The sequence below is a fragment of the Pelobates fuscus genome, chromosome 3, assembly GCF_036172605.1.
Source record: "Pelobates fuscus isolate aPelFus1 chromosome 3, aPelFus1.pri, whole genome shotgun sequence".
NCBI lineage: Eukaryota > Metazoa > Chordata > Amphibia > Anura > Pelobatidae > Pelobates > Pelobates fuscus.
This window is the reverse complement of record NC_086319.1, coordinates 371,613,597-371,631,989: the sequence shown is the minus strand read 5'-3', so window position 1 is coordinate 371,631,989 and position 18,393 is coordinate 371,613,597. Positions and strand designations below refer to the sequence as shown.

Genomic DNA, 18,393 nt, shown 5'->3' with positions numbered 1-18,393 from the left:
TTAGTGTTGGAGTTTATTTACAAAAACATTTGTATTTGTGTGCTTTGAAGTGGTCACAATATTGCTTTCATACATTTGTATTTAAAACAGTCACCTATACCAGAATATTCAACATCATTAACTTGTAATTTAATCATTCTAATTACCAGCTATGGCAGCATTGACGAAAGAGACACATGCGCCAGTCATCAATGCTCGAAGCACCACCTTGGCAAGGTCACTTTTTCTGTCCATAGCGATGGTGGCTGAAATATAAGTAAACAATCAACACACATATAGAACAGAGTCAAACAGTCATATATTATATTCAAGCATTTATGTGATAATTTAAAGAGAGGCACATGCTTTATGAGGCTTGGGTACCTGTGATGTAAAACAATTTGGGGTATTATTGCTATTCGGAAAATTAAATCATGCATGTGACCAGAGACATAACTAGAAACCAACGGGCCTGGTGCCCTGGGGTCCCCTCATGTGTCTTATCCCAAGCCCCAAGCCCCTCCCCGTGTCTTATCCCCCTGCCAGCCCCTGCACGTGTCTTATCCAAACGCCAGCCCCTCCACGTGTCTCATTTCCCCCCGCCAGTCCCTCAACGTGTATCTCATTCCCTCCCCCACGTCCTCCACATGTCTCATTTCTCCCCAATAGCTCCTCCACCTGTTTCATTGTCTCCCCCAGCCCCTCCACACGTTTCATTGCCTCCCCCAGTTCCTCCAGGTGTCTCACTCTACCCCAAGTTTCTCCACATGTTTCTCCCACGCCCCAGGTATCTCTCCCACCCCCAGCCCCTCCATGTGTTTCTCACAACCCCTCCATGTGTCTCACCCACCCATATCCACATCAAGCAATAACCTCCACTTTCACTAAGCACTAACCCACCATTCCTCCCCTCCTACCACCCACCCATTCTCTGCTTTCTGTTAAAGCATGTCTTTCCAGTTATAACCTATTCCCTAATTACCTCCTCAATCACATTGCATCTTAGCAATCTGTGTCAATGCTCTCAAAGGCTCCCTGTCCATTACCTCCAAATCTCCCCCTGCTCCTTACTGTTGCAAGTCTCCATCATTCCATTGTTAAATTGTAAGCTCATGAGTTATCTAGCTCAGTACTTTGCATGAGAGGACTGTAAATACTAGATTTAAACTCACTGGTAAGGTCCGCTATTCTTTTTGTATTGGTTTGTCTATACTGTAGTGTCCATTTTTCCCGATTGCACTGCGCTAGATAATATTTTGGCACTTTAGAAATATCAATAATCATAATTCCAAAGGGAGTTACAAGTACTGTATTTTCTTCAAACAAAAGTCTTTATAAAGTAACTGTCGTTTATAGTTTAAATACCTAAAATGAAAGCTAAAACACACATAGTGAATTTAACTTGCCAAACCCACTAAGTTAAGCCACAAGCTGACATTACTTAAAACCACATATCTACTGTCATCTTTTTACAGCCACATGCTGCCTTGTTTATTAATGTGTTCTCACAATAAATATATCCCTGTAACAACCCTTTACAAGGAGTATAAAAATATACTGTTGTCAGCTTTTGGAGGCTTAAATGTAACAGAGGATGGAAGCTCCTGGCAAAAGTGATCTTATAAATCGTCTTCATTTGTACCAATCCAAGGTCGCCTCAGTCAGAGCCATCTTAATGCATGGGCACGCTAGGCTGTTGCCCAGGGGCACCATAAACATAGGGGCCCCGTACGCTTGCCAACCTCTTAGTATGTTATTATGAAAGATTTATTCAGAACCTTTAAACCCTCTTTATTAGGTGGTTTAATCACCTGGGTATCAGCTGTTATCTGTTCTGTACATGTGGTCTTTCTTTTGCGAATACATATCTTGTCCTTGGCGAAAACAATGCGCATGTACTAATTGTACATAATTTGATTTGATCAATGTATGATTTAGCAAATGAGTACCATTTTTTTATTTTTTTTAATTCTTTATTTTTCTTGTGCGTAGAATAACAGATAAGCTTGTAACGCCACAACAGCGATGACAAGCAGTTCAACAGCAAACAATGTCATGACAGATAAAACAGCACATTTTATATTTATGAGAGGTGGCAGGCTATAATAACAGATGCATATTAGCAACATTCAATCAGACTGCGTGTAGTGTATGGTTAATGGCCATTTAGCCGCAAGCAGTTACCGCCATATTTTCTAAGTTTCTCGAACATTTGATGGCGGCTGGGGTAAGTAGTGTAGCTGGTCTAGCCGATATTGCTTCAAAAGTTTGAGCAGCTAAACTTTTGTGTAACTAAGCGTGGAGTACAACAAGGCCCCGTAGGTTAGGTCTATTTGTACATAGCATAGTATTGAATAACTCAGAGGGTTAATCTGTGTAACTTGCGTGAGGATGAGCAGGGTTATACCCAGATATGCTTAGTGAGTAATTATAAGGTACACCAGGGGTCACCTGTGAAGCAAGGTTCGATACATGCATTAATAGTGTGGGCGTAGCGTATTGACTTTGTAATACCTATTCTCACTTGAGGGGGAACATGTTGAGAACCTTGTTGTATTTGTGAGTTGGCTTTAAGAATATGCATACAATAAAGGCTAAGCTTATTAGTTATACGGTCATACTTGGCTTTAAAATAATAAAATGAAAGCAAACTAAACAAACTTAACATGCTAAGTCTCGAAAGTGAGGGTTAGTACGGGAGTCCCGCATTATGTGAGTGTGGGTAATTCTTATGTTGGTGATTTCACCACGATGCGCACCATAGCGTCCGTGATCTCTCTGCGCCCTCATCCGATTCCCAGCTTGGGGAGAGGCTGCAAAGCTCTCGGTAGGTGATTCCCCGCTGGTGGAGTTTCGCCGGTGCGGAGTGCTGCTTGTGTGTATTCGCCACACTGCGACGTGGGCTGCCGCTGCAGGGAGTCATCATCCTGAGATGCTGTGGGAGTCAGTGCCCCGGCACCATGGGCCTTGTTCCGGTTTCCCGCTGCAGCATGTCCCGTGCGCCCTAAACGGCCAGTGCTCCGGTACCTTCTTGATGTCTGCCTCGTTTGTACAGAGTCTCGTAGAGCGGGCACATTGCGTGTAAGCCCTGAAGTTGCGGCAGCATCTTGTGAACAGCTTTAGATTTAGGCTGGTGTAGGCTGGTGCAGATGTTTGGTTGCCATCAGCGGTGTTCCCCCCCTCTGCCTTCTGCTGCAGTGAGCGGGTTTGGTGCTGGCTTAGCGGAGTGCACAGGAGTTTCGCCTGTAAGGCGGTCTGGTGCTTGTCAGGCTGCTGGGTCGGAGACCTGGCTGTGGTCGGATCACACGTTTGCTGAGGCTGTTGCTTAGCCTCCAGATTAGCCCAAAAGTTGGCGAAGTGATAGTCCAGTCGGGCTAAGAATAAGTCGATGTAGGCGTCGGCTGGGGGAGCTCCTGCAGCCATCGCCATATCTCTCGCTTGGCGCTCGTCAATGCTAGGTACAGGAGGTATTGGTGTGTGTTTTCCTGGGACCGGGATGACCCCCGCCGGTCCAAAAGGGGGGGGGCAGGTGCAAAAGTCCGCTTGACTAGTCTTATTTAGCGCCCTGAGAGCGGCCGTCCCTCTGGCACCAGAAGTGCTGGTAGGCCGCACCGAGTGTCAGCGCGGCGGCACCTACCAAACCGGCATCAGTTTTGGTGTCAATCGGTTTGTCATGCTCTCTGCTGTGATGTGTGCTATATTTTGTGGTGTAAACTGCTGGCTGGCTTAATTTATGAGGAGTTTTGTCGTGTGGAGCCCAGGAGCTCTTGAAGCATGCTTCCTTTCAGCCTGCCAGTCAGCATGAGTGCCATTTTAATGTTTAATTTCTTGTTTTCAATGGTTTATGTTATATTGTCCAAACGTTTGTGTGGATTAATTTCTGCAGTACAGCATGTTTCTTAATGTTTAAACGCTGATTTTGTTGGAGATACCAGCAAACATAAGCTTAATGCTATCGATAATTTACATTTTTATTCCTGTGAGTGGTTGTGTAGGCCGGGCCCCAGTGCACTGCTTTGCCCCGGGGGCCAATAATGCTGTTAAGACGCCTTGACCTTAGTCTGTATTTCTCTGCACTAATTGCTAGAAACTATAATTAAAAAAACGTATTTGTTCAATTGGCAAAGACGTAGGGTGGGACAAAATAAACACAAACCACTTACAGAGTACAGCTATAGTAACGCATATCACTTATTTGGCCTATTTGTAGTAAGAAAACACAAAGCGCTAATGCAGCCCATCGATAGAAGCACAATATACAGCTACTACATAGTCCATCTATACATGCACAACACAGAGTACTTACACAGTCCCCCCAACATGATTCCAATGGAGCTGACATTAGCAAACCCACAAAGGGCAAACGTGGAGATGACTTCAGCTCGTTCCTGCAAATAACAGAAGAAAGAAAAAAAAATGAGAGACATAGAAAGTCGATATTTCAAACCACAATTTATAGCTTTCTCAGCCGCACTGAGCGCTTGATTATTAAATATTTATTTTTTCATGGATATTAGAAAATGTAAAATAGATATTTTATGATATTCTTACATAAGTTGTGTTTCATTCAGTGAGTCGTAAGGATAATTTTTCTAATGGAAAAAAGGCAGCTGTGTTTTTTGTTGCCTAGGCATTGATTTAATTGAAGACGATATGTTTTATCGGCAGTTAATAGAATCCAAATAAGCATTTCATTGGTTTAGATAGATCTAGCTGTTAAAGATGTTAAAGGCTTTTCAGAAGCCGATAAATATTGGTTAGCATATCGAGTCTAATATCTATATTTAACATAGAAAATATCAGATTGGCGATTAATTTATTATAATTATCAGAGCCCCACCAGTCGCCAATTGCTGTGGACTGGGGGAGATGACAATAGATCTCCAGGTTAATAATTACATTAGAGTACCAATGGGGAGCTGAGGGGGACACTATGTTCCCCCCGCTTTATTATAATTGGAACCCCCATCCAATGCCCACAGGTAAGGGCATGGGGGACCTGGCACAGTATGTTAACAACGGTTTACCATTAACAGTTGCTCAGTCGCTAGTCATTTATTACAGTTATCAGCCACTGGCTGCTCGCCTTTTAGTGGACATGCCCTCACCAACGACATGGCATGTTTCAAAACCTCAATTTTACTAATATGGGGGTCATACTGATGAAGTAATGATTGGCTTTTCTTTCATTTATTTTTTTAATGACTAGCATGGTAAGTGATTAAAACTCAGAAAATGTATCTTCATAACCTCATTTATTAGAGGATTTTTGCCCCACATTAAATCCAGTAAAAATTCCATAAATTATCAGTCGATAGAATAAAATCGAGGCCTTATTTTGATATGGTGCTTCTTTGGGGATGCAACATAAATTCTGTGTATTTGGCAGGGGCTTCCTTGTTAGTCATAGGCACCAAAAAGACTATAAAAATATAACTTCTGGGCAAGGTGTACATTAAGTAACTTTTTTCTTCAGATTTATTACCAAAGATCTCCCTTATTTTAACCTTTGTAGACTTCTGCAAGGATTCTTTTGTTCTTTAGATTCTTGATATTGTTACATGTTTTATGTTACCAAGGTACTTGTTTTCTGTTTTCGTAGAGGATGGTGGAGATATCCAAGACTGGGCGGGAAAGATAAAGTAAAGAGAACATGCAGTTTGTTTGTTTTTTAAATACAGTCTACTTGCCGATATCCACTGCTTTTGTCCATCAATAAATTCTTCAACACCTTTCAGTCGGAGGCTCTTATACTCCGCCAGTCTTTGGTAAGCCACAAATTCATTTAGAATGATCTTGGTTCCCAGCAACTCCCCAACCATGTCGGCTTCATTCCAATCCACACCCATCATGAATGCGATGGGCATGAAGATGTAGGAGAGGATCAGCTAGCGATGGAGAATTAATCAAACAACAACTATTAATAGAGAGATACTGTGAAGACCTTGTATTTAATTATACATAGAACGTATTTGGGCTGTATATATGCACTAAGAAAAGGAAAATCCTTAAAGGGAACACGATAAATGACACTTTTTGTTGCTAGGTCACATATATATATATATATAGTATATCTCTTAGTTAATTAATTTTCAAGTTCCATGTTGCCATTTTTAAAGTTAACGACTTCCGTTTTCTCACCTGTAAAGTGAGCTCATGGTAATTGACCATTCCTCCCAGCCACGAGAAGGCAGCATTAACAAACTGAAGCAAAGCAATAAATGCGATCAGGTTGGCTGCGATGTTGGCTACTAGCCCCACAGAGGCAGATGCTCCATTACTGGCAGCTTCTAACAAGTTCCTCTCTTCTCTGAAATAATACCAGTGCGTGTCATGTTAGAAATAGTTTCTGTTCGTGGCGGAAGGTAACATTATATTTACAATCAATGTCACTAGAACTGAAAAGTAGCAAGACGTGATCGCAGCAATTTGCTAAATATGTATTTATTGAATGCATCTTACCGGAGGTAGCTACACAATATCAACCTACACACACAAACAAAATGAAGTTAAAGGGAAACTATAGTGCTAGGAATACAAACTTATATTTTGTCACTTACTTCAATCCAGAACTGATTTCCCTCAGCACTGGGTCCAGCTCTGCCTCCGTCAGCCGACATTGGGGACCTAATGTGCATGTGCGGAGATCGTTGCGATTGCATTCGGACTAACCAATAGGAAAGCATTGAATCAATGCTTTCCTATGGGGTTTTAGCTGACACTGAATGCCCTCATGCATAGCGTGAGGACGTCCAGTGTCATTTAGGCGACCAAAAGTGGCCTAAAGACCCAGAAGCACCTCTAGTGGCTGTCTAATAGACAGCCACTGAAGGTGGAGTTAACCCTCAAACGTAATTATTGCAGTTTATCAATAACTGCAATAATTACAAATGCAGGGTTCAACTGACAGGGTCATTGCACCCAGACCACTTCAATGAGCTGAAGTGGTCTGGCTGCCTATAGTGTCCCTCCAAATGCATTGGGATTAAAAATCAGCAATTAGGATAATGCTAATACTAACGGCCAATAAATGTTTGCAGATAAAAAAAAATCCCAGCAGTTTTCCTTTCCTTTGTTTAAATTCTAATCCCGACTACCAGTTACCATTACCCATTTTACAATCATCAATAAAAAGGTGCACTTACCAAATTATATGACCATAGTAACTCCACTATGACACTATAAAAGTTGGCTCAGCACATGTGCACGTCACCTGCGATGACCTGAGTGAACTGCACTTAGTGTTTCGGTACACGTCACTTGTCAAATTTCAAAAGTATTTATTGAAAACTACACATGTCATGCTAAGTGCTTATTGTACTTAAATTTAGAATAAATATACCGTATGTATATATTTTTTAATATGGGATGTAATGAGAGTTTGCACTCATTAACTTAACTTTTTACACCTACATGAAGCAAATGAAATTTGTAGTTCGATTGCGACAGGTGGTAATTTTGATCCATCTAACATGGAAACCAGCAAGTACTTAGTGTTTTATCATCTACTATTAATCTCGGTGGGAGAGATTAAAGGATTTTGCGGTCATAAATTACCAGCCACTAAATGATAAGTTTTGTAGCATAGAAACTGCTGGTAACAACAGTAACTGCTATTTTAGAGATTAACGACTTACTATATGATTGTGACAAGCATGGAAAGAAACCCAGTTCCCCAAGTTCCTAGGACCACAAAATAACCATAAGGGGTCAGGATGTCCCCCCAGACAAGCAGAAAGCTAGCAAGGATTCTCATTGATCCCCTAATAACAAATCACCCTCTGTCTAAATATGATGGACATGTATCACATAAATCACTGGAACTTAATTATAGTCTCTTCTCGTTCTACAGCTTGTTCACAGTTATATAGATGATCATAAACCGAGTTTGCCCAGTAAATGTAAAAGTGAGCTGCAGTATGTGAGGGTAATAAGATGCATCAGATAGTTTTTAAAAGAATTATAAAATAGAAAACATGTAATAATAAAAAGATTGTACATGAAACAAAAGTAAAACCTGTGTATAAAAAAAAATAGATACAATTCTTCAGCCCAGTGCTTGTGATTAGCCGTATTGTGATAGGAGTTTTTGAGGCCGAATTAGCTGGCTTCACAACCAATTACCCTTTTTCAAGGATGACTCCTTCTTCACTTTTGAACTTTGATTCCTCAGTCTCGGGATAGACCAGCTTGGATAGGGCAAGAGCACAGGGGGCAGCCATGACAGAGGCTGCAATCAGCGAAGACGGATCAATCTGTAATGATAGCATGTCTCTTTATGAGCAATATACAACTTATAAATAACTATAGATTAGTAAATTAATGGAAAGCCACAAAAAAAAACAGAGTTGTAAACATGGACCCAGGAGTAATGAAATAAACAGTGCAAGAGAGATAGTAAGGAGTCTATTGAATGTTATGGCTCTCATTTCTCTCCATTCAGATATGAAAATGTGTTTAATTAATTTAACATGTTATGGATGCCCAAAACCAGACTAAAGATAGCATTACTGGCACAGTATCACTTAGATGATCTAACAATGTATCATGTTTTATTTTGTAACACTATTCTTAAAGGGACACTGTATTCACCAGAACCACTACAGCTTAATGTAGTCATTGTGGTATCTATAGCCTGTGCCTGCAGGCTTTTCAATGTATAAACTGCCTTTTCAGAGAAAAGCCCATGTTTACATTACTGCCTAGGAACATCTCTAGTGGCAGTCACTCAGACAATGCAGTGTTTTGTTGCCTATGTGCAATAGCCTCCCAATACTTTCCTATAAGAAAGGATTTAATTGGCTGGGATTATCAAGTTTGCTGATCTCAGCCAAGGAGGCAGGAACAGGCAGAGCCAGACGCAGCAAGACCAGAGTGGCGTGGGAAAATAGGTGAATTTTAAACCTTTTTACTGAGATTTAACAGGGGCCAGTGACCTAAATAGTTAGTTTAACACTATAGTGCCAGGAATACAGGTTTGTGTTCCTGACACTATAGTCTTCCTTTAAGAACACATGCATACCTGTTAATAGTGCTAGCTTGCGTATTCCCTTTTGTGCAACAAAATACAACATATTAATGAGGCCAAAACCTATCAAATGCATTAAAGTTGTATTGGCACCCAGAGTGTCCCTTTAATGAATCTAAATCTATATTATTATATTATTTATATTATTAACATCTGGAACCAAGACAAAGACACAGTAATAGGTGAATCAAACACACATAGGATGTAGCATCAGTGTCGTCTAACTCCAAACTAATATTACTAGATAGCACAGAGGGCATTGCTGTAGGTTTCAGGGTTCACAAAAAACAGAACGTGTATAATCTATGCTCTAATATATTCCCCTTTTGTTAGAAAAGGTTAACTGCTGTAGGGTGATATATGAAGACTATGGTGGTATAGTCACTAAACAGCGGGCAAAAAAAATGATAATTTTTTTTCATCTGAAATAGAATTGAAAAATTCTCCATATCTGCTATGGTCATGGCTTGGCTGTTTTTGCCTACATTTTTCAATTCAGTTTTAAGTCACTTAAACATTACAATATGTGTCATATTGTAGTTTTTAATCAGCAATGCTAACTCCCACTTCTCATTTCATACTTACAATAGAATTGAGTGCCAATTAATTGCCATGACTAAGGATCCTAATAAAACTAAAAAAATAACAGTAACGGAATGTTTAGAAAATCGCTTAGAGAGCATTGTACCCCAAAGGAGATGTAGGCTCCCATCACACTTCCAGCAATGGTTGCAAAGCCCCCTGTCATCACAGCATGGATTTCAGATTTAGTCATTTGTGGCAGATAAGGACGGATAAGGAGAGGAGCTTCAGTCTGGGAAAAAAAGGAACAATTTCTTTGTAACACATGACGTGTACACACATGTACATACATACATACATGCACGACATACATACAGATAAACAGAAAGCTGGGATTCTAACGTCACTAATAATTCCCTGATAATTCACAGAGTATACTGTCAGGTGAAGCTGGATGAAAGGGGACTATTAACCCCTTAAGGACCAAACTTCTGGAATAAAAGGGAATCATGACGTGTCACACATGTCATGTGTCCTTAAGGGGTTAAAGGAAATTATTTGGATCCTCCAAATGTTTCTATTTTGTAAAATTGATCACACCTTCTAGGAGCTCAAAATCTTTGTATGTGTTAGAATTTAAAACCAGGTTCCAAAGAAATATCATCAGTGATGTGAGTTTAAACTTTGTCTGTAACAATTGATGTTCTGCAAATGCAATATTGTTCTAGATCACATGTCCATAGCATGCTGCCCTCCTGCATATCCATAGGAAAACACCTACATACCTACATATAATCCTTTAGATTGTAAGCTTGTTGGGCCAGGGCACTTGTCACCTGCTGCTCCACTATATCATTGTGTTTTGTTAGAATCCAATGGTTTTCTTTTTCATTGGGTTAATTACAATGATTTATATAGTGCCAACATGTACAGCAGAGCTGTGCAATAGGGTCATGCCCCAATTACCTGTCCCACGAAAATATTCCCAGCAACACTCAATGTTTCTGTAGCAGTGGTACCCATCGTAACCTGCATCAGCCAGGAAATCTGGAAGATCAAAGAAAGATAATTTACCTTAATACAAGTATAACTCATCAAGGTAGGAGGCACAAATGGCTGATACTCGAAATAAACCGAAACAAAATTATTAACGTGAAAAAATGAATGCATAGCAAGATACCGACAAGGACCAAAATATTGGAGTTGGAAAAATGGCCTTTTTAGCAAACTGAAGGTTGTTTTTCCATCACGAGATGTTGGTCTAAATTTGGCAGCTTACTCTAACACCTTATTCGTAACAATAAGAGAGAAACTTGCTGGTGGCAAATAATAATTTTTCTCTTTGAGTTCTAAACGTAATCATTTTTCATTTGCTAGATAACATTACTATGCATGTCTAGTTTGTGAAACATATAACAGAAGCATGTAGCAGATTAAAAGATGATATATCAATTTGCTGATAAAGCCATAGCATACCTTAACAATGACATACTGCATGATCCCTATGTAGTAGAGAACGGACATCACACAGCTGAAGAAGACCACAATGGGAAGAGCCTGAGAAAGAAGAGATACTAAAAATGTAATGGATCATTCAATATTACAAAGATGTTTAATTATACTAAAGTGATGTCGCGAATATAAAATTTTCTGTTCGCGAACGGCGAACGCGAACTTCCGCAAATGTTCGCGAACGGGCGAACTGCCATAGACTTCAATAGGCAGGCGAATTTTAAAACCCACAGGGACTCTTTCTGGCCACAATAGTGATGGAAAAGTTGTTTCAAGGGGACTAACACCTGGACTGTGGCATGCCGGAGAGGGATCCATGGCAAAACTCCCATGGAAAATTACATAGTTGATGCAGAGTCTGGTTTTAATCCATAAAGGGCATAAATCACCTAACATTCCTAAATTGTTTGGAATAACGTGCTTTAAAACATCAGGTATGATGTTGTATCGATCAGGTAGTGTAAGGGTTACGCCCGCTTCACAGTGACAGACCAAACTCCCCGTTTAACGCACCGCAAACAACCGCAAACAGTCCATTTGCACAACTGCAAACTCCCCATTTGCACAAGGTTGGATACCAAGCTAGCCATGTCCCGTTCCTTGTCCTCACTGATGTCATTGAAGGTCTCTTCCTCCACCCAGCCACGTACAACACCAAGGGTCCCCGAAAGGTGACAACAAGCCCCCTGTATTATTTTTTTAAATGTACACTACTGTTACACCAGATATGAGTTGCACTGTGTGCCCTGGCAGGCCCTGAAACGCACACGTGTGAAGGAAACTGACTGCTATTATTTCACAGTCAAATTTCTAGTTTTTTTTTCATGTACACTACTGTTACACCAGTGATTGGCCCACGTCATGCCTACGCCCCCAAAACGTTCGTGTGTGGGGGTGCTGGAATGACGTGGGCCAATGGGAGCCTGAATCAACTTTTGGCTCCCACTGCCCCTTTATGAGCGAGCTTGTGTGCTCCTAGTGCCAGATGGGCCATGTGACCAATCACTGCGGTCAGTGCACGCGGCTAAGTCAGAAGAGGAGATCAAGCCACATGCGGCTCGTGTGGAGGCAGGAGTGATCCAGCAACGTGCGGCTCAAGCTTAGGAGCCAGTTCGGTCCCAGGATAAGGTAAATACAGCCACAACCACTTATTCCAATCACACACCTTTCCTAACGTCCTATCCCATTAAAAGCATATTACCGCGTATTTAATAAAACAGATAGGCCCCCTACTTCATCCAGGTTACCGATCGATGGTTCGATATTCTGAGCCCTCTCTGATTTACTGTACACGGTTATTCGATATTCCCACAAATTTTATCTAGCATTTTATGTTTGTTTGAGACCACCTTAAAAATATTGGATATCGCTAAAAATCATGATCACTATATACTTTCTCCACAAACCTCTAAAACGAACCAAACTACTCATACATCCGCTATACCACTTTAACCCACCTAGAACTAGTGCCCAGTTAAAATATACTTTTTACCCACACTCAGTAAGTAAATATACTTACTTACCCACACTCAGTCATGCCACACACATTTCACCACTGCTCTCACTGAATCCCTCTGACTACGGCTAAATTCATCTTCTACATCAGAACACTACTCCTAAGATTGGGTTGTATCCATGTCTCGGGTCTTTCATTTAGAATAGGGGCAGCTTCGGTCTCCTTCAACACTGACACTCCAGTGCATATTATTAAAAGATTGGTCAGATGGAAATCCTCAGTCTACAACCGATACATTCCTCATCCCGAGAAAGAAATGTGGAAAGCTTTTAAAAGTTTGGCTTTGTAAATTTGATGCAATAAGTGTGTTTTTCTTTAATACCTTTTCACCCTCTTTGCATGAACCCGATTTACATATATTACTAATATGTTTCTGAACATATATATTATATTATTCACTCACTCACTCACTCTCTGGGCTGGCCTAAGACATCATGCTGCTTAGGTCCAACGATAAATGACTATGGGGGATAATGTATAATAAACACAGGTTACTGGCTATGGGGGATAATGTATAATAAACACAGGTTACTGGCTATGGGGGGGGATAATGTATAATAAACACAGGTTACTGGCTATGGGAGGGATAATGTATAATAAACACAGGTTACTGGCTATGGGAGGATAATGTATAATAAGCACAGCAGTGGCGTACACACAACCCATGGGGCCCCGGTGCGAAAACTGATCCGTGGCCCCCCCCCCGCGCTTACTCTGCGCGGGCTGGGGCCGCAACACATGGCGGCGGGCACCTGGTAGCAGGGCTGCGACCCGTGCGACCGCGGTATGTACGCCAGTGCATGCATAAACACATACACTTAAAGGACCACTACAGACACCCAGATCAAATCAGCTCAATGAAGTGGTCTGGGTGCCAGGTCTCTCTAGTTTTAACCCTGCAGCTGAAAACATAGCAGTTCAGAGAAACTGCTATGTTTCACTGAGGGTTAATCCAGCCTCTAGTGGCTGTCTCATTGACAGCCGCTAGAGGATTTTCTGCGATTCTCACTGTGAAAATCACAGTGAGAAGACGCTGAACGTCCATAGGAAAGCATTGAGTAATGCTTTCCTATGGGCGGTTTGAATGCGCGCGTGGCTCTTGCCACACATGTGCATTCGGAGCTGAGAGGCGGATCGGGACGGAGAGATCCCCAGCGCCAAGGGAGCCCGGCTCTGGAGAAAGGTAAGTGCTTTAGACACACACACACACACTCTCATGAACAGACTCACACATTTACTGACAGACAGACGCACACAAACATACTCAGTAACAGACACACTCACTAACACACACTCACTAACACACTCACACTAACACACTCACACACACACTCACTAACACTAACACACTCACACTAACACACAATCACTCACACTAACACAATCACTCACACTAACACAATCACTCACACTAACACACTCACTCACACTAACACAATCACTCACACTAACACACTCACTCACACTAACACAATCACACGTTTTGTTTTTTTTTGTTTTAAATTTAATCCCCCCAGCCTCCTTACCTGTGTGAGAGCTGGGGGGATTCCCTGGGGTCCAGTGGTGTTGCTGGCCCTGCTGTCACCCAGCTGGCTGGCTGGCGGGCGCGCGAGGGAGCACTCTCCTCTGAGTGCTTCCTCTTCAGCTCCCTCGCGCGCCGCGTACTGATGCCGGAGCCGGAAGATGACGTCATCTTCCGGCTCCGGTTTCAGTGCGGTGCGCGAGGGAGCTGAAGAGGAAGCACTCAGAGGAGAGTGCTCCCTCGCGCGCCCGCCAGCCAGCTGGGTGACAGCAGGGCCAGCCTCGGGGGGCCCGGAGGTGGCCGGCTCCTGGGCCCCCCAGCAGAAGAGGCTGGCCCTGTGGGTACATACCTGGGTCGCAGGGCGGCCGGGCCCCCTGGTGGGCCGGGCCCGGTCGCAGCCGCGACCCCTGCGACCCCGGTATGTACGCCACTGAAGCACAGGTTACTGGCTATGGGAGGATAATGTATAATAAACACAGGTTACTGGCTATGGGGGGGGATAATGTATAATAAACACAGGTTACTGGCTATGGGAGGGATAATGTATAATAAACACAGGTTACTGACTATGGGGGATAATGTATAATAAACACAGGTTACTGGCTATGGGAGGATAATGTATAATAAACACAGGTTACTGGCTATGGGGGGGATAATGTATAATAAACACAGGTTACTGGCTATGGGAGGGATAATGTATAATAAACACAGGTTACTGGCTATGGGAGGATAATGTATAATAAGCACAGGTTACTGGCTATGGGGGGTATAATGTATAATAGCACAGGTTACTGGCTATGGGGGGGATAATGTATAATAAGCACAGGTTACTGGCTATGGGAGGGATAATGTATAATAAACACAGGTTACTGGCTATGGGAGGATAATGTATAATAAGCACAGGTTACTGGCTATGGGGGGATAATGTATAATAGCACAGGTTACTGGCTATGGGGGGATAATGTATAATAAGCACAGGTTACTGGCTATGGGGGGATAATGTATAATAAACACAGGTTACTAGCTATGGGAGGATAATGTATAATAAACACAGGTTACTGGCTATGGGGGGATAATGTATAATAAACACAGGTTACTGGCTAAGGAAGGATCATGTATAATAAACACAGGTTACTGGCTATGGGAGGATAATGTATAATAAACACAGGTTACTGGCTATGGGGGGATAATGTATAATAAACACAGGTTACTGGCTATGGGGAGGATAATGTATAATAAACACAGGTTACTGGCTATGGGGGGATAATGTATAATAAACACAGGTTACTGGCTATGGGAGGATAATGTATAATAAACACAGGTTACTGGCTATGGGAGGATAATGTACAATAAACACAGGTTACTGGCTATGGTGAGGATAATGTATAATAAACACAGGTTACTGGCTATGGGAGGATAATGTATAATAAACACAGGTTACTGGCTATGGGGGTATAATGTATAATAAACACAGGTTACTGGCTATGGGGGATACTGTATAATAAACACAGGTTACTGGCTATGGAGGATAATGTATAATAAACACAAACACACAAAAAAAGAATGCAGCTTCAGAATTAATCTAAATTGTATGCTGTCTAGGAGGTGGGAGGGTCTGGGAGAAAGGTTCTGCTGCTGATTGGCTGGAATGTGTCTGCTGACTGTGAGATACAGGGTCAAAGTTTACTCAATGATGACGAATAGGGGGCGGACCGAACATCGCATATGTTTGCCGTCCGTGGCGAACGCGAACAAGCTATGTTCGCCAGGAACTATTCGCCAGCGAACCGTTCGGGACATCACTAATATGGAAATATTAGATTATATTACAAACAAGCTCAGGTATATAACCTATGTTTCAGGACCCAAGATTGGGTTCCCATGCTACGTCAGTGGGTCCTTAACCCCTTAAGGACCAAACTTCTGGAATAAAAGGGAATCATGACATGTCACAGTCATGTGTCCTTAAGGGGTTAAAGGAACACTAAAGCGTTAAGAATACAAGTGCGCAAAGATACAAAAAGCCAGTCGTTTATGGACTGTTGTAGTCTTCTCTCCTGGAAATGCACCGAGCTCCTTGTTGGGAGAAAATACCCTAAACCAGAAGAGAAACGGAAGCCCCTCTTTGCTACAAATAGTCCACAGTCATAGTTTGAAACACTTCCCATGAATAAAGCATATATTGAACAAAAGAAGATCCATAAAACAATATCAGTTTGTTTTTTTTATCCAAGAGGAAAATGACTGACATTATAGAGTCAATGATATTTTTTGGAGACAATTTCAAATTCTTCACCATCTTTGACAGACAGCTGAACAGATGCATGAAAGGTAATCTTTGAAGGACTTGAGCTGCTATGTAACTGTAACAATACACTGTTGGCATAAAGTAGAACCCGGTAAAACACCACAACTAGTAAGCACTTGAGAAGAATTGTCACCTCATATCCCAGTATTTATTGATTTATATATATTTATACCGACCTGGAAAGCAAACACATTCTTAATAAGCTCTTCTCCAAATACAAACTGTGAGCCAGCAGTGGTGTAGTTCAGGAAAATCTGTAGACACGGGAGGGTTATAAGTTACTATTTTTCCATCCAAACTTTTGACTTTGTTTTTATCAGAAATGTGTGGATCAACAGCTTCTAACACGGCGTTCAATGCTTGTGATCAACCTCTGAACGATAAGCTACACAAACTAACAATCACTCAAAGATCAATGGAAAATAACCAGCATTTTGGATTTAATTCATCTTGTTTCAGTAAATTTAGAATCCGGATCCATTCCCATGGACCTAACCAATAAGTTAACCTTAGCGAATACCTAGGTTGATCACTGTTGGATTTTCTTCTGGTATTTAGAAACTAAGATTTTTGTTAACGATTCCTGATTTCTTTCTTTCTTGCACTCACTTTGCTGAAAAAATAACAAAAAGACCTGTACGTTTACAGCTGATGGCTCTAGTATAATTTATGTGATGTATTTGCTTCTAACTGGAGTTAAATCATGAATCATTCCTTAAGTCATTATTTGACCAAAGATATAATCCATCATTCTTTTTTCAACAATCACCACTATCTACAATGAGATAAGAATCTAAACACATTTACCAATAACCATGCAGAGCCTATAACCTGTTTGAGCTAGATCATTAGGTGATATTAGGCACATTATCCCTGCCTCATGGACTAAGACAGGGATAGGCAACCTTGGGCACTCAAGATGCTCTTACACCCATAATGCTAGCAAAGCATCATGGGAGGTGTAGTCCAAAACATCTGTAGTGCCGAAGGTTGCCTATCCCTGGACTAAGATAATGTCCACTGCATTATATAATATCTTCAAACAGATTGTGTTCAATTGGTTATTCATATACTTTCATATACTACAAGTTTAAATATGAGTTGTATGAGTGCCCTTAAAGATTGAGATATGTCAGAAAAATTGCAACACTGCTAAATTCTACTGGGATTCTACCTGAATTTGTTCTCCAAGGAACTTGAAGGCTTGGTACCCTGGTTCAGTACGTATGATGAAAAGACCCAAAGCAAATTCAAGTCCAATACCCCAGAACACTGCCCGCCAGGATACCTAGAAAGAAAATTAACAAATCTCACCTTTCTGGATTAAAATATGTCATAAATGGCAAATAAAGGCAAATACACAAAAAACTGTGAAATTATGTTTGCTCTGTCAGATCTGTAACCTGAGCACTGTGGTTCATTTTAGATTGCATAGGCTGATCTGATATATCAGTTGCCTCACAGACACCATAAGATCTCCAGTAAATGAAAGCCTGTCTCAGGCAGAGAATGGAGCCATGGTACAGTAGAATTGGAGCTATTAACCGAGACCCATCTGTAGAGACACACACCTGCTGTGTTGATAAATTAGAATGGGAAGGCCATGCGTACTGATAAATGATTGTCATAATGTATTAACTGAGCGTCGTTAAATTCTGCAGGGCTACATACAAAAAGTTAAATGTATAATGATACTCTAACGAAAGTATAACAAAAAAAAACAGACAGAGCAGGTTTTCAGAGTACAGACGGCAACCTTGGATTTTAACACCTTATGTATTTGTTAGTTTCTATGATACCAAGGAGTGATGGTTGATGCCTGCTGACTTTGCAAGCTCCTCGCCCTTCTAACCCCGCCCAGACTTTCTGTATCTGTCCAATAACAGACTTCTGAATGCTACTCAATAAGAAATCTCTGCATGGCAGGTGCTCCGGGCAATTGCTGCCTCTTGAGTTTAGCTCCACTGAGCTAAGCAAACCAGGAAGTAACAAGACCTGTTGTCTGA

General features: G+C 41.4%; 1 protein-coding gene across 1 annotated transcript in view; it reads right to left on the bottom strand.

The window, feature by feature from the left end:
- LOC134601427 (sodium/nucleoside cotransporter 2-like) overlaps window positions 1-18,393 on the bottom strand; it is a 94,525-nt gene that overhangs the window by 5,141 nt on the left and 70,991 nt on the right. The window contains exons 8-17 of the mRNA XM_063445912.1: window positions 17,562-17,675; window positions 16,564-16,641; window positions 11,006-11,086; window positions 10,496-10,576; window positions 9,696-9,821; window positions 8,104-8,234; window positions 6,121-6,289; window positions 5,670-5,867; window positions 4,286-4,367; window positions 147-245 (exon numbers count right to left, since the gene is read on the bottom strand). Coding sequence (XP_063301982.1) covers window positions 147-245; window positions 4,286-4,367; window positions 5,670-5,867; window positions 6,121-6,289; window positions 8,104-8,234; window positions 9,696-9,821; window positions 10,496-10,576; window positions 11,006-11,086; window positions 16,564-16,641; window positions 17,562-17,675 — 1,159 coding nt within the window. The remainder of the gene's footprint in view (window positions 1-146; window positions 246-4,285; window positions 4,368-5,669; window positions 5,868-6,120; window positions 6,290-8,103; window positions 8,235-9,695; window positions 9,822-10,495; window positions 10,577-11,005; window positions 11,087-16,563; window positions 16,642-17,561; window positions 17,676-18,393) is intronic.